The sequence below is a fragment of the Crotalus tigris genome, unplaced genomic scaffold (assembly GCF_016545835.1).
Source record: "Crotalus tigris isolate CLP2741 ecotype Arizona unplaced genomic scaffold, ASM1654583v1 scf7180000017700.2314712, whole genome shotgun sequence".
Taxonomy (NCBI): domain Eukaryota; kingdom Metazoa; phylum Chordata; class Lepidosauria; order Squamata; family Viperidae; genus Crotalus; species Crotalus tigris.
In genome coordinates this window covers 832,368-850,036 of record NW_024096576.1, presented here as the reverse complement: position 1 = coordinate 850,036, position 17,669 = coordinate 832,368, and the positions used below count along the sequence as shown (strand labels likewise).

Sequence of the window (17,669 nt, the reverse complement as noted above, 5' to 3'; positions counted from 1 at the left end):
AGAACTGTTTTCCAAACAGGATAAGTTTTATTTCCATCCCCCATTATGTGGGAACCTTTCTTATGTCTTAATATTAATAAGAACTGGGAAAAAACACAAGGGGATTATACTGCTGTTTAGAGTAGTTGAACAATGCACATTGAACATTAAGTCATTTTGGGAATATATGTAATGATTGGTTGGGAAGCTAGCTTTCTGCTTCATATTTACTGCAACTTGTAAAGAGGGAGGGAGGAAGGAAGGGTTTGTTTACATTCCACAGCTTCCAGGTAGCAAAAAGAATAGAGTACATGACTCAAGGGTAGTATAGTAATGGAAAGATATTTCAGACATACTCCCTTGCTATGCCTTTTGTCCACAATCTTTTCAAGGAAGGCAAAACTACTGCTTGTTTATTCTTATTCTTAAATATTAGTTTATATCCTGATTTGACCAGAACTACTTCTTTTAACAACACTGTAAAGGATGGTTGACGGGCCAGTAATTTCAGTATTTAGCAAGGTCAATGTAAAATGTATCCCATTCTCCAGATGATCAGTTGAAAAATCTTACCAGTGCAATTCATTGCTAATAAATATTATATCTAGAAGTAAATATATTTTTCATATCTAAAAAGTTACATAATATTTTGTAATTCAATTTCAAATCATAAGCCATTTCAGATACAATTGTATAGCTATTTTAGCCTTTTGCAATTCTAGATTACTTATTTGATAACACATAATCACATTAAAACTTTTGTTCTTAATTGAAACTAAAAATTTACTTCAGAGAAATGAGTTGAAATTAACTTTTGGATTTCTTCCTTATATTATTTTCTTCCACCTTGTTTTGTCCCAACTCTTAATTTTTTAAAAATCTTAAATCAGGAATTGCTTTGTGCCTCAAAGATATTTTCTGAAAACTCTGCATATAAACTCAAGTATGATTTACTGTAAGTCAAAACTCCAGGAAACTGTTTCTTTGAAGAATTTAGTGTACATCCTTCACTGCCATTCCAGAGCTTTGCCATCTACCTAATTTTTTTTTCTGTAGCTCTTTCTTCATTTTGCAGTCTCTGTATTTATGGACTATTTCTCTTTAACTAATAATCTCTATCAAAATCATTTGTTCTAACTGTTCTGCTTGGTGTGTGCTATACATTGTATCCATTCTTTTTTTTGATTAGCTTCTCTGCTGGTCAGCTCATCTAATTGGAAAAGTCCAATGTAGAGATACTTTGCATGCATCACCACTAAAACTATTGTGTCTAAAAAAAGATTTCACAGAGACTTACTATGGGTCAGAGGAGTATAGAAAATCATCATTGTTGCTCAATGGCTTTTTCCATCATTAAAGCTTGAAAAATTGCTTTCATGGTTGCTTTACAACACAGTATGCTTTGGAATTTCCACAGCCCTGAAACCCTCTCCCCTTCCAGCTTTATTTCCTTTGTCAAGCCATATTTGAATCACAGCCTAGTGAACATGCAATACTGCTTTCCTAACCATATCTGTTTAAAGCATTATAACTGTTGCTCTTCAGGTGAGTTGAATAACAACTTCCAAAATTAAAGAATAAGGATGATTTATAAAATGAAATTATTTTGCAAATTCTCAAGCTGCTTTAAGTACATTGTCACACATTTCATTTTAGTATCCAACAGTCAGAATAAACTCAATCATTATTGTGGAAATGAGGAGGAGGCTAGAGCGAAGGACAACTTGCTGACAAATTACTCTCTCGTGGATTCTGCTCAGTTTACAGCATTACTATATGCTTCATTGAAGGATGCTTGACTAATCATGGACTTTTTAAACGAAAACTGTGCCTGCCTTTGTGGCGTCAATGAGGTTCTGGATACAGCAACTGTTTATTGAATTAATGAAATCTTGCTTATATGAATTCTTAGCATTTGCAAGGTCTGCTTGTTTGTGCACTATGCTCCTTTGGTTCTTACAATAAGGTTATCAATGGAAGATATGATTAAAGGTTTAATGAGCCAGTTTGTTGCAGAGCCCAAAGCTCATTAGAGCTGAGAGGGAGGGAATGGCGCAAGGTCACTCAGCCGGCCTCTGCCTATAGGAGGACTAAAACCTGGGTCCTCCTACTCCTAGTCTAGTATATTTTAAAATATATTAAGAAAATAGGAAAAAGCCATGGTGGCGCAATAGTTACAATGCACTATTTGCAGGAGTTTGATCCTGACCAGCTCAAGGTTGACTCAGCCTTCTATCCTTCCAAGGTCGGTAAAATGAGGACCCAGATTGTTGGAGGCAATATGCTGGCTCTGTAAACCGCTTAGAGAGGACTGTAAAGTATTGCGAAGCAGTACATAAGTCTAAGCACTAAGTGCTATTGCTATCTTGGTGAATCAAGGCCAGGTCCAACTTAGTCTAACATTTTGTTTTTGACAGTGGACAACCAGATACCTCTGGGATGCATGCATGCAGACAATAATGATATACACTTTTATTACCATTGTTCACTCCAAGATGTTTTGAAGTATGCTACTTCCAGGTTTGCCTGCCTTTACTGAGTATATCCATTTAACACTATCAAAGTTAGTGTCATATGACAATAAATTCCACTGGCTAGTTTATGTTCTAGAACAGGCTTTGGCAATCTAGTGTTTAAACAATTGAAATTGTATTTCCCATCATTCCACCATAATTATGCTGACTGGAATTAATGAACATTTGCTGTGCAGAAATTCTGAAAATTCAGATTGGCTATGCCTGCCTAAGAATAAGTTGCTGAAATAATTCTAAATAAAATAAAAGTAACATGATCTGAAAATGTGATAAAATTATTCCTTTACAAGTTTGAAAAAAACCAGTTATTTAAATATTACACCATAAGCTAAGCAAATTAAAATTATTTTGTTTTGTGGAACACTAGGAAGACAAATGTAAAAGTGAAAAAATGAAAATAGTAACACTAATGGAATAAATCAAAATATTGAAGCTGAATACTTGGCAGGCTGAAAATCCAGATTAATGAATGGATTTGACACAATCATTACTTATACCCACCATCCTTGAAAGAGGTTATTGTATTCAGGACTTTATTAACTGCAAATGTAGAAGGGGGTCTTTTTTGTATTCTGTTAAGTAATATCACGATGCTTCAAAAGATTTTTTTTTCTTTAATTAAATAGCCAGAATTTACCAGCTTTATTTTGTCACTGAAATGAATAAAGTCTAAAGGTGGTAGATCAATACCTCACAATATAACTTTTAATATAACTTATAGCAGGACTTCATAATTTGGGGTTTAAAGGCATTTAGCCTTTAAACAGTATGCTGGGAGCCACATTCTAACAAGTGAATGGAACCAAAGATACAGTAATTTTAATCCAATAATTGACATTTCAAAAACTAGAATCTTTTCAATTGACTTTGGAAGGACTGTAATATATATATTTAAACTGCTTTGGAAACATTTTTAACTACACTGTGTTGCTCTTTGCCTTCTTCCAAGCAATTTGAAATGTTAATTCATGGATAATGTTTAAGATTTGAGAGAAATGATTTCTAGGTAATAGTAATTAGATAGTAAAGAGCTTATTCGCTGTTTTCTCCCACACAGAAACAAGCAGTGTGATATATTTTAGGATCCTAAATTGAATATTAATGACAGGTCTCATTAGAGGAGTCTCTCCCATAACAATATGGTGGGACATAACTTACAGAAACCTATACAGAGCAGTCATCATCAAGATCAACAAGTACTGAGCTTGGTAATGGAATTCTGGACATCTGGTGATAAGTGGGCCACATGACTCAGGAGTGGTGCTTGAAAACCAGGACAAGCAACTGCAGGACTATTAGAAGAAAACAATTTCAAGCATTGGAAATATACAAAGACTGGAAACAAAGAAATAATGATTTGCTATTAGAAATCAAGTTAATAAGAAGAGGATACCTAAAAAGAATGCACCAATTGAAAATTGGTTAACATCTGGCAAAATCTGCCTGATAATGAAATATCTAACAAAAGAGGCAATACCAGGCAATTACAGAGCAGTTACCTGCTTACCAATAACTTTCAAATTGCTGATTTGGTAGCTGATGCAGCTTCTCTAGTTGAAAACTAGCTCTTTCCATCCAAGCAGAAACAAAACCACTCTTTCAGGAGACAAACAAAAGATCAGCTCCTAATTGAAAAGTTTGGATTTTGATTTTGGAAAACTGTAAGGGATGACAGAACAACTCGAACTTAATTTGGATTGATTACAAAAAAGACTCCCAGCCACGTAATTAGATAATAATGTGCTCAGAAATAATAAAAGACAGTTGAAACATCAGAAATTTTGTGAAAAGATAGATGACACAATGGAAGACACAGTTGATGGTCCATGGTGACAGATTGGGAGAGATTAATATCTAGAGAAAATCTTTCAAGGAGAGTCACTCTCATCACTATTGTTTGTCACTGCATTGATTCTTCTGTCAACAATACTAAATAAATCACACTGTGGCTATCAAACATCAAAAACATTTGCTAGGCTATCCCCATCTCCTTTATATGTATGTGACTTGAAGCTGTATGGAAAAATACCATCCGTGAAAGTGAAAATTGAAGGAATCAAGATGGCCTTTGGAAATAACATCAAGAGTCTGAGAAGATGATCACTACAACTTCCTGGGTATCCTTCAAGCTGACATCAAGCACACTGAAGTCAAGAAGAAGGTTACTAGTGAATACATCAGAAGAATGAAGATGACCTTAAAGTCCAAACTCAGTGATAGAAATATCATCGATTAATTCCTGAATAATTTGTCACTAGATACACAACAGGAATAGTGGACTGAACACAAGCAGAACTAAAAGCCCAGGATAGAAAGACCAGAAAAATAATGATACTAAATCATGCCCTTCATTTGTGCAGCAACTTTGACAGACTTTATTTACCAAGGAGCATAAGTGGGTATGGAATGTTGCAAGTATATCAGATAGATGAAGAAGAAGAAAAGGGCATTGGAAGAATATTTGAAGGGCAGTGAAGAAGATGCACTGAAGGCAGTGTATACCATGAGACCAAATTGGCCTTTAAGAAAGACCAAATGAAGAATAAAAAAGAGACCTAGTCAGTAAAACAAACAAACAAACAAATAATAAAACTAGCAGGCAAAGCAGATAATAAGACCTGGCAATGACTAAGAGCAAGAAAATTGATTCAGAGACTGATTCAGGCTACACAAGACCAAGCCTTGAAGACAAATGAATATGAAACCAAAATTGAGAAGACCGCAACAGACAGCAAATGCTGTCTCTGCAAAGAGGCTGAAGATATAGTGGACACCTATTCAGTTGCTGCAAGAAGATTGCAGACTTATTTCAAATAACGGTACGACAAAGTAGCAACAATGATGCATTGAATATCTACAAGAAATATCTCTACAAGCAAGAACTGATGGGACCACCAAATAGAGTAATAGAAAAAGAAGCTAAAGTGCTTTGAAATATTAGAATTCAAAAAGCCAAGCATCTGTTACATCCCAGACTTAACAACTGTTAATAAGAAATACCTAGAAAAATTGATAGTAAAAACTGCAATACCTGGAGATAGCAGAATAAAAGAGAAAAAACCAGAGAAAAATCACAAAATATAAAGACTGGAAAATAGAACTCAAAGACTGTGGCAAAAGAAAGCAAAAGTAGTACCAGTAATAATAGGCACTGTAGGGGCAGTTCCATAACACTGTAGCATCATTTGAACACTAGCATTGATGAAATCACCATCAGTTGCAAAAGGTGTCTTTATTTGGAATGGCTTAAGTCTGTGATGATACCTTTAACTCTATCAAACAGCAATATCAGCCTATCCAAGGTCTCTGGGAAGGACTCAACAGGTGAATAAAAATGCCAAATCCAGTCTAAACATCTGATTGTGTGACCAACAATAATAATTAAAAAGTTACACATTTATAATGCTACCCACTCCCAGGTACCCTGGGTGGTTAATCTGTCTGGACCAAGCATCCCAGGAGAAATTGTTGGTGTTCTGCAATGTACATAGTTCTGAGACTCATAGGCACTGAGGCTCAGTGACAGAATAGTCTGACAGAATAGGCCCTTGCTTGGAAATCATGCTCATTTCTAGCTTTTGGGATATTATTGAAAACCAAATTGTTTTGGAAATATACTGAAATATAATAAAACACCTAAGAGGAATTAAAGTGTGCTTATTTTTTGTGATAGCAGCTCTAATTTTAAAAATCATTTTAATTTTGCCATGTCCACAGATACATGTCTGCCATATTTGCAGATTTTTTTTTGAGAAGACTCCTTCGATATGCATAATTACCTATGAGATTCTTTGCCTTAGACCTATCTGTAAAATTCCACATTTCACATTGTTTTTCTTCATATCAGTTACTTATATAAACTATATGTAATATTACAAACCAGGAAACCATGTAGCAGCTTTAATCTCTTTTCTCCTATTACTTATTATCTGGAAGCTGAGTATATCATAATAATATTTAGTTTTATAAATAAACACATATCTAAAATGGCATCCTGCCCTACTTTCTATTGAAAATTGCTATGTGATGCTGGAAGCTACCAAAATAAGAACCCCTAATATCTACCAGATTATGGAATCTGATTTATTGAAACAATGGTTCACATTTAGCCACATCACATGATCACTAAGTGAGTTTTATAATAATAAAGCATGAGATTTAAATGGATAAATCAGTACTAAAATGAGGGAAACTATAATGAACCATGCAGCTTCAAATCATAATTTGCCTATTCACTTGGAAACCCAAACCTAGTGCCTACTCTAACTAAACGTATCATGCTCATTGTTTTCCCTTCAAAATTACATATTCCATGTTTGAAAAGAAAACATTGACATTTCAGTATTTAATATTATTTAAAATATCAAAATTTAAAACTATTTTAAGTTTAATAAATCATACAGAAGGTTTCAATAAATTTAAATGTTGACTGTATTTATCAATACTACTAAAACTCCTTTTGTCATGACTTTTAACTGGGCAAATGGTGCATTATAGGACAACAATTTTTGAACAAGGTGCTTCAAATGGGCTAACAAACATAATGTGTCCAAGTTCTGGGAATGACACCCAGAGGAATGAAATTTGGGGAAGTTGTGGCTGTTTCAGTGCTACTGGCTACTGCTGCACTGCTGCTGCAGTCATGTGATCTTCATTTTAAACATACTGTGATAATTTCCCAGCCAGTCTCACAATTCCTCCTCTTTCCCTGACCTAGCAGCTGCCACTTATCTGCTTCCAGGGCGGGGCAGGGCAGGGCAGAAGATTTTTAATACTCCCTGCTAGATTGCCATAAGGAGAAATTAAAAGGAAAGCTAGCAGGAAGTCAGTCCTGTTCGCACTCCTTTTTTTTTTGCCCGCCCTTGGTCATTTGTTTCTCTTTTAAGAGAATATCTCTGAAACAATGATCCAAAGAGCATGGGTTGTCCAGATTAATTTTCAGAAGTGCTTACAGGTTCTAAAGGAGGCATAGTACAGGGAACATCCAAAAAGATCCAAATTTCCTCTGACTGTTTATCAGGTTGCCTGCCACTCTAGCCTAACATCTAAATGGGGCATTTAAAGCACTAGCTGAATGAATAAGTTGGTTTCTAGGCTATAGAAGAAAACACAATTTAAAATGGGGCATCATTACCTCTAGTGCATCCTATCTGACATCATTTATGTCCCATGACCTGCATTCACCAAAGTCACTATTTATTCTATATATCCAGGGAAAAAAGTAAGGGAAAAAATTACATACCATAATCTGTGATCTTACATGATACCAAATAAAGTTCTTTCAAATTCTGTCCTTCTTTAGCAATGACCTCCACACATCTGCAATACATATAAATCTAGATTAAACAATGTTTGTATAGATTTTATAAGACTGAAAATCCAGTGGCTACTAGACTTTCGAATGTCATTGACTAATAGATGAAATTAGAACTTTAGCTTAATGTGAATACATTCTAATATATTTCAAAATATATAACTTCTCTATTTTTTAGTCTGAATTCAAAAAAGTTAACATATTTTAAAATATTCAATAAAATGTTTTCTATCTCATTTTATTTTTAATTACAAGATATAAAAGAAATGATTACAAATTGGCAACAAAATGTTTAATAATATCTCACTATTTGCACTTCAATTTTTTTAAAAATTGACCCTCAGAATTGATTTCATTTTGAAATACTATTATATTTTAATTTAATCAGATTATCTTGCAGGAGCTACCACTGTAAATTTGGATACTCTACTTTTTCCTGTATGCCTGAGTCAGTTGTACTGATGTCAGTAAACATTAGGGCTGAAATATGTTTACTTGCAGAAGAATATATTAATTGGAAAAAATATTTTGGTTTTAATTATTTTGTTGATTACTAAATCTGAATTTTACATTATTTTGTTCAAATATATGAGAGGAATAAACAAAACTATACATTTAAACAATTTTAGCATTTTATTTTATTTTATTGGTTTATTGGTTTACAATCCAAAACAGGCAACAATTTTCATTAATTAGTGTCTTCTATGTTTATATTTATATCCCAAAAATCATACCAATAACACAGAATTGTTTTTCTATTATTAAATGGATATAGGTAGAGAATAGACCAAATTATATTATCTACTGCAAGAGCTTCATAAAAATTTGAGACTGAAACATGTATCATTCAATGTAAAGAGAACAAATTACCCATACTATATATACTGTGAACTGCACTGCACTGCTTTTTACCTATATTTTATCTCTAACCTTACTGATGTCAACTGATATCTAGTCATTGTATTAAAGTAAGGCATATAAACAACAAGCCTTAAAAAAAGTGAAAGCAGGGAATACTGTTATGTATTGTCACAAACTCCTTCATGGATTACTGCCTTGTCGTGGCAAAGGGGCTTGCGTAACTCAATGAAGCTATGAGCTATGCTGTATAGGGCCACCCAAAACGGATAGGTCATAGCAGAAAGTTCTGACAAAATGTGATCCACTGGAGAAGGAAATGGCAATTCACTCCAGTATCTTTGCCATGAAAACCTCATGGACAGTACCAAAAGGCAAAAAGATATGATGCTGGAAGATGAGCCCCACAGGTCAGAAGGTGTCCAATATGCTACTGGGGAAGAGCAGAAGGCTAGTACTAGTAGTGCCAGAAAGAGTGAAGCGACTGGGCCAAAGCCAAAAGGACGCTCAGTTGTGGATGCATCTAGTGGTGAAAGGAAAGTCTGATGCTGTAAAGATCTTTTCTCCATAGGAACCTGGAATGTAAGATCCATGAATCAAGGCAAACTGGACGTGGTCAAACAAGAGATGACAAGACTGAACATAATAATAATAAAAGAGTGGGAAAAGCAATACTGGAATACAATCCCCAAAATGACAGAATGATCTCAGTGCAAATCCAAGGCAAACTATTCAATATCACAGTAGTCCCACGTCTATGCCCCAGCCATTGGTGCTGAAGAGGATTAAATTGACCAGTTCTATGAAGGTCTACAGCACCTTATAGAATCAATACCCAAAAATGATACTAAAGTAGGAAGCCAAAAGATAACCGGAATAACAGGCAAGTTTGGCCTTGGAATACAAAATGTAGCAGGGCACAGGCTGACAGAATTTTGTCAAGAGAATACGATGGTCATAGGAAACACTCTTTTCCAATAACCCAAGAGACGGTTCTACATATGGACATCACCAGACGGTCAACACAGAAATCAGATTGACTATGTGCTCTGCAGCCAAAGATGGAGAAGCTCTATACAATCAGTAAAAACAAGACAAGGAGCTGACTGTGGCTCAGATCATGAGCTTCTCGTTGCAAAATTTAGGCATAAATTGAAGAAAGTAGGGAAAAACACTAGGCCACTCATGTATGAACTAAATTATATTCCCGATGAATATACAGTAGAGGTGACAAATAGATTTAAGGAATTAGATCTGATAGACAGAGTGCCTGAAGAACTATGGATGAAGGTTCGCAACATTGTACAAGAGGTAGCAACTAAAACTATCCCAAAGAAAAAGAAATGCAAGAAAGCAAAATGGCTGTCTGAGGAACCTTTGCAAATAGCTGAGGAAAGAAGGGAAACGAAAGGCAAGGGAGAAAGAGAAAGATACACCCAATTGAATGCAGAATTCCAGAGAATAGTTAGAAGAGATAAGAATGCCCTCTTAAATGAACAGTGCAAAGAAATAGAAGAAAACAACAGAATAGGGAGGACCAGAGATCTCTTCAAGAAAATTGGAGATGTGAAGGAAATATTTCATGCAAAGATGGGCATGATAAAGGACCAAAATGGCAGGGACCTAATAGAGGCAGAAGAGATTAAGAAGAGGTGGCAAAATTATACAGAAGAACTATACTGTCCCTGATAACCACGATGGGGTGGTCACTGACCTCGAGCCAGACATCCTATAATGTGAAACGAAATGGGCCTTAGGAAAGCTGAGCAACAACAAAGCTGGTGGAGGTGACAGTATTCCAGCTGAACTATTCAAAATCTTAAAAGACAATGCAGTAAAGTGCTACACTCAATTTGCCAGCAAATTTGGAAAACTCAACAGTTGCCATAGGATTGGAAAAGATCAGTTTACATTCCAATTCCAAAGTAAGGCAATGCCAAAGAATGTTCCAACTATCAAACCATTGCACTCATTTCACATGCAAGTAAAGTTATGCTTAAAATCCTACAAGCTAGACTCCAGCAGAATGTGGATCGAAAACTTCCAGAAGTACAGGCAGAATTTCGAAGAGGCAGAGGAACTAGAGATCAAATTGCCAACATATGCTGGATCATGGAGAAGGCTAGGGAGTTCCAGAAAAACATCTACTTCTGCTTCATTGACTATGCTAAAGCCTTTGATTGTGTGGATCACTACAAATTATGGCAAGTTCTTAAAGAGATGGGAATACCAGACCATTTTATTTGTCTCTTGAGAAACCTATATGCAGGTCAAGAAGCAACAATGAGAACTGGACACGGAACCACTGATTGGTTCAAAATTGGGAAAGGAGTCCAGCAAGGCTGTATTCTGTCACCCTGCCTATTTAATTTATACGCAGAGCACATCATGAGAAAGTCAGGGCTAGATGAATCAAAAGTTGGAATTAAGATTGCCAGGAGAAATATCAACAACCTAAGATATGCAGATGATACCACTCTAATGGCAGAAAGTGAAGAACTAAAGAGCCTCTTGCTACGAGTGAAGAAGGAGAGTGCAAAAGTTGGCTTGAAACTTAACATTAAGAAAATCATCCCTCTCAATTCCTGGCGAATAGATGGGGAAGAAATGGAGGTAGTGACAGATTTTATCTTCCTGGGCTCCAAGACCACCACAGATGGGGACTGCAGCCAAGAAATTAAAAGACACTTGCTCCTGGGATGGAAAGCTATGGCAAATCTAGACAGCATACTAAAAAGCAGAGATATCACCCTGCCAACAAAAGTACGTATAGTCAAGGCCATGGTTTTTCCAGTTGCAATGTATGGCTGTGAAAGTTGGACCATAAGAAAGGCTGAGTGCAAAAGAATTGAGGCCTTTGAACTATGGTGCTGGAGAAACTCCTGCGAGTCCCCTGAACCGCAAAGCAATCAAACCGGTCAGTCCTAGAGGAGATCAACCCTGACTGCTCTTCAGAAGGCCAGATCCTGAAGTTGAAACTCAAGTACTTTGGCCACCTAATGAGAAGGACTCACTGGAGAAGAGCCTAGTGCTGGGAAAGATTGAGGGCAATAGAAGAAGGGGACGACAGAGAATGAGGTGGCTGGATGGAGTCACTGAAGCAGTAGGCGTGAGCTTAAATGGACTCCAGAAGATGGTAGAGGACAGGAAGGCCTGGAGGAACATTGTCCATGGGGTCGCGATGGGTCGGACATGACTTCGCAACTAACAACAACAATTGTCACAAATTATTGTCAATGCTCAATATATTTTAATGTTAAGTATCTTAAAATGTATGACTTTTTGATATGTATATGTATATGCAAAATTTAAATGCTAAATATGTATACTGCTCAAAAAAATAAAGGGAACACAAACGTATAGGATCCTATACATTTATGTTCCCTTTATTTTTTTTGAGCAGTATATTTAAAAATAATTTAAAAGGGATCCATTTTTCATTACAATTTGTCCATTATTCTGAGAAGTCTTCCAAATTTATTTATCTATTGGATAAAATATATGTTAATGAAACTGTAAAATACATGCTATTAAATTTCCAAATTTATTTATCTATTGGATAAAATATATGTTAATGAAACTGTAAAATACATGCTATTAAATTGAGTCAAAAGAAATTTGAATTATGGGAAATAATTGTCTATTCTATATGCATACATGGTTTTTACATTTTGGACTATCTTGCAAAAGCCTGGAACATGGCATTAGTGACAACTGAAATGAACTAATGAGGAAATATGACTACACAGCTTGCAAGAAAAGTGGTCCTTGGAGACCTTGTTACTGTTTGTGATGCATTTCAGCTAATAAAAGCTCCCAGACATTGGTTCAGAATATTTCACTTTTTTTTTTTAAAGGAGTTTCAATCACCTTACTATGAAAGGAAATGACACAATTAGAAACAGAACCTGATGAGACTTGGAATGACTAGCTGAAAACAGTTCTCTGATCACTGTTACTTTTACAGGAACTATATTTTTCTAAGGCGAAAAAACTTTAACATATAAACAAGAAAACATGATTAACTGGAAAACTTTAAAAATGCTTTATGTCCCAATGCAAGAAAACGTATATATTTTGAGCAAAATATATGTACATATCACATCTCATCATAGTATTTCTTTGATGATCTGTAATCATTCACTGGTAATTTACAATTGCTAATTATTATTGGTTTTTTTTTAAATTGAATGAAGTTGGCCGAAAGGTGATTTTTCAAGAGGCAACTGGACTTTATTTTTCCTTGATGACATTTCATTTCTCAATTCAAAAAGTTTCTTCAGTTCTGATTGAATGGTGGAGGATGGAAATATTTATATTCCTTGCAGTCATCTGGTCATTAGCCCTCATTCTGAGAGTCGTTGAAGCTACTTGGAGGTTTATATATGCCTTCAGGGTCACCTGAATCGTGCAATGTGTGTGAATCTTGGAACTGCTGAAAGGACTGTGTTGTAAACAGGAGATACAGTAAGTGGTGTTGTATCCCTCCCCCCTCAAGAGAGCTGTTCAAATGTAATGTAGATGGCTTCTTTGATCCCTCTTTCAAACCAGCAGTCCTGTCTATCCAGAATGTGGTCTTTGCTGTCTCCAAAAGAGTGACCTTTGTGGTTCAAATGCAGATAGACTGCTGAATATTATTCAGATGGGTTTGTTCTCCTATGTTGTGCCATGCATTTGTGAAGTGGTTGTTTTGTTTCTTCAATGTATAAATCCATACATATCATATTGTTCAGTTTGTGTCTGGGTGTTTTATTCTTGGGTTGGACAAGCTTCTGCCTTAGTGTATTTTTGGGTTTAAAGTGTGTATGTATGTCGCTTCTTAGATGAGAAGCGAAACATCTTCAAGGAAAAACGAAGTCCAGTTAACTCTTCAAAAAGCACCTTTGGGACAACCATGGCCTGGATCACTGTGAATCTCCACAGACATCTGAATGACGTTGGATTTTTTATTACTTTTCCCCATATTTCGTTTTCTATCTACATGTTGGAATGTTTATAATTTTATCATCCATCGTTCTATAGTTTTAAATAATTGATACATGAACTTTTTTACTACACTTTATTACTGTTTACATTTAAGATGTTACTGTTTTTTTATGCATCTCTATAAACTCTGGTATTTTCTATTTCACCAGCTGTCAATATTCTTGTGTCTAGTCTAGTAAATATCCTCTTTACCAACTAGCTTATTTCCACTTTCCTAAACTGTTCCTCAGTTATCTACCTTTCTAGTCAATCCTCATTTTTTTATATTTACTGCTTTTTCCTTACTCCTTTCTTTTTGATATTTTTTCCTTCCTAATTCAGGCACACTGTTTTTCCTATATCTATTTCTGCTATATTTTGATACCTTACTTCAATAATTCCATTCCCATGATTAACAGTGATAAACTTAAAAAGAAATACCATTAGAACATTTTTTAACTTTTATTTTTAAAATATTTTTATTCAATAAATACCAGCTGTTACAGGGCCATTTGTTGTGGCCTTTAATCAGAGCAATAAAGGACACCATTGATGCCTGCCTCTGCCTAGGCGACCTGGGTCATAACAGTAACTGACTTGTCCCCACCGTCTCGCCACAGCCAACTCACACTGGCCAACTCGCTATAGTCAACTAACCATAGGACAAGTCAAGTTGGGTGAGTTGACTGGGTGATTCAGCTGGGGCAAGTCAATCACAGCGAGTTGTCCCATTTCAAGTGCTATGAGCTTTATTCAGCAGTTTCTAGGTTTCAGTCAGGACCTTGTATTTTTCAGTAGATAAGCATGTGTAACTAGATAAGACTTATCTACTTATCTCTAAAAACTACCTTTCTGTAGTTCCACCAGCAAACTTCTCTCCATATGTGCAGACACACATGAATGAAAGGTTTGACATCTGTTGTTGAAATTACAAAAAGAAAACTTAAACTTATACTACAAATCAATATATCATTAGCAAAAGTAAATCATTCATAGGAAAATGTGTTTAAGACTTTAGCCTCAATCAAGCAAGTAAGTATAAATATGCTGATCCAGCTTCTAGTTCTATACACTGAATTTGGAATACTGAGATAATCATAATGTGATATTTGACACCTACCTTGGGGAGAAACAACTTTATGTTTTACATTCAAATTGTTTGAGAGACATTTTCCCTTAAGGATTCCTAAACCATCTCCCCATGGCTATATTTTAATTTCTATGCTGCTATTCTGTTAGTTGCAACAAAAAGCAGCAAATATTTGCCATAATGTATCAGTAAAAAGAAGGCAAAACTAACATTCTCAGTCAATTTGAGAATATTTATTTTCAAGGCCTGTCAATATGTCTAGCTTACAGTAAACAAGTTTCAAATTGATCTCAGGTAGTTCACCCCGGATTAATCTACTTTGAGTTGTGGCAATAGCCTCCTTCTAGCTGTAACAATATCACTGTTGCAGTCAAACAGAAAAAAAAATGTATTCTGTGGCTTCCTTATAGCAGTCTCCAAAGACAAATAAACTTAAAAAATCCTAAATAGTTCCTTAAATCTTACTGAAATTCAAGTTAAAGAATCAACATCACATCTTAATAGGTTCCACTCTAGCAAGTTAATTGAGTATCTTTGGTGTTTTACCTGTTTTATTTATGAAGGCTCATTGGAATAATAGGGGGTCGATCTTTCATGTGTGAAAAATGGTCAAAATAAAAATTATGCAACAAAAAGGAAAAATATATACCTCACTCGTAACAATGAATTGGTCATATATGTGATCTACTAACATTTGAACTACATTTTCCAGACAAATGGTCAGGAAAACTGTATTCAAACCATCTGTACATGACATAACTTTCTAGGCCTTTTGTGAGTAATTATGGCAAAGCAGGGGACAAGGTGTTTGGGTTATGGAAAGAGTTTCAAAAGAGTCTGTCTTAACTCACTATAATTGAAACTGAGAATTTATTCTCGTGGTTTTCAAGATTCTTTCTGTTTTACCCTGAACTAGCATTAAATATAACTCCATGAATACAATATATATATTGTTTGGTATTGGCAGCCCACGGGGCTTGACAACTCTCCCCTTTTCCTTTGTTCTGTCTTATATTCTTTTGTAAATTCTGTTTGGCATGGCTTTTTAAATTATATATATATATATATATATATATATATATATATATATATATATATATATATATATATATATATATGTTTTCTGAGGTTTTCGCGGGTATTTGTATGTAGGTCTTTGGTTGTTCGGGTTTTCTCCCACGTAAAATTGGAAGTGTCTTGGCGACGTTTCGACGAAGTCCCATTCGTCATCTTCAGGCTGGTGCTTTCAGCTTCGTGCCTCGAGCAGCAATGTGTGGTCTTAGCTGTTTCTTCCTTTTAACTGCCAGTGGGGGTATGAACTGATTGGGATGGGAGCTTGGCTGTGTTCTGATTGGGTGGAGGTGTGTTCTGATTGGTTAGGGGCGTGGCTGTGCTCTGATTGGCTGGGGGGTTGGCTGTGCTCTGATTGGCGGGGGGGTTGGCTGTGCTCTGATTGGCTGGGGGAGTGTTCTGTTTGGTTGTGCTCAGGTTAGTCTGAGTTGCAGAGGGATTCAAGATTTTGGGCTGCCCTGCCATTCCTTGGCTTCGCGTTCGTGGTCGTGCTTCCTCTTCATGGAGGGTGTCAGTTTGCTTCATGTATGGATTGGGGGGGTTTAAAGTGGCTAATGATGCAGCTGTGGTCTGGCTTCTGGTTTGTGGTCGTGCCTCATAGTCAGTGTGGCTTTGGGTTTGTTTTTTGCGTGGATGTTTGGTGGTGACCTCCTGTGTGGTTTTTGTGAGTGTGGGTCTGGTATCATTTTTTGTGTTAGGGAGTCGTTGTGTCAATGAGGGCGGGTTTCCAAATGGCTGGTAGGCGGGAGGTATCATCTCGCTTGTTCATGCTGTGTGGGCGTTTTTCTATCTCGATGGCTTCTCTGATTATTCTGTTATTAAAATGTTCACTTTTGGCAATGGTTCTGGCAATGGTTTGTGATCAGATTTTTCTAGAGCTGTCATTGCCAACCTCTACATGGAACACTTTGAAACCCAAGCTCTAGAAAAATCTGATCACAAACCCAAACTCTGGCTCAGATACGTAGACGACACCTTCATAATCTGGCCACATGGGAAAGAAAAACTGGACAACTTCCTCACACACCTCAACAGCCTACACCCCAAAATACAGTTCACCATGGAAACAGAAACTAACAACCAACTTCCCTTCCTGGATGTCTTAGTCTACAAGAAATCCAATGGCTCCCTAGGACACACCATCTACCAGAAGAAAACACACACAAACCGCTATCTGCACGCTCTCTCACACCACCACCCAGCACAGATCAACTCTGTAGCCAAGACACTCATCTCCAGAACAAAACGCTTAGCTGACGAACAACACCTAAAACCCGAACTACACACTCTCACCAATGTACTAACATCCAATGGATTCCATAGAAATAAGATTACAAACCTAATCCAAAAAGAAACCCCCACTAAAATCCAAGACAAAGAACAAGAAAACGGCAAAGCCATCCTCCCATACATAAAAGGCATCACAGACAGAATCAGTAAGATCCTCCATAAACACAACATCAAAACAGCATTCTGCACAAACAGAAAAATATCCACCATCCTTAGAAACCCCAAAGATAAAATTGAATTAGAAAATCAAGGAGTATACGAAATCCCATGCACCACTTGTCCCACCACATACATCGGACAAACCAACAGAAGAATAAGTGCACGCATTGAAGAACATAAGAACTCAATCAAAAAAGAGGAACCAACATCTTCCCTGGTCCAACACCTTAAAGCTACAGGACATGAAATTGACTTTAAAAATACCAGAACCATTGCCAAAAGTGAACATTTTAATAACAGAATAATCAGAGAAGCCATCGAGATAGAAAAACGCCCACACAGCATGAACAAGCGAGATGATACCTCCCGCCTACCAGCCATTTGGAAACCCGCCCTCATTGACAAACGA

At 36.2% G+C, this 17,669-nt stretch overlaps 1 protein-coding gene across 5 annotated transcripts in view; it reads right to left on the bottom strand.

Moving 5' to 3' along the window:
- Positions 1-17,669, bottom strand: part of FBXL17 (F-box and leucine rich repeat protein 17) — a 130,846-nt gene that overhangs the window by 45,915 nt on the left and 67,262 nt on the right. For 4 of the 5 annotated variants that reach the window (XM_039338406.1, XM_039338407.1, XM_039338408.1 and 1 more), the window contains exon 7: positions 7,756-7,832. The exons of the other annotated variant lie outside the window; for it this stretch is intronic. In XM_039338406.1, the coding sequence (XP_039194340.1) occupies positions 7,756-7,832 (77 nt within the window). The remainder of the gene's footprint in view (positions 1-7,755; positions 7,833-17,669) is intronic. 5 annotated transcript variants of the gene reach the window in all.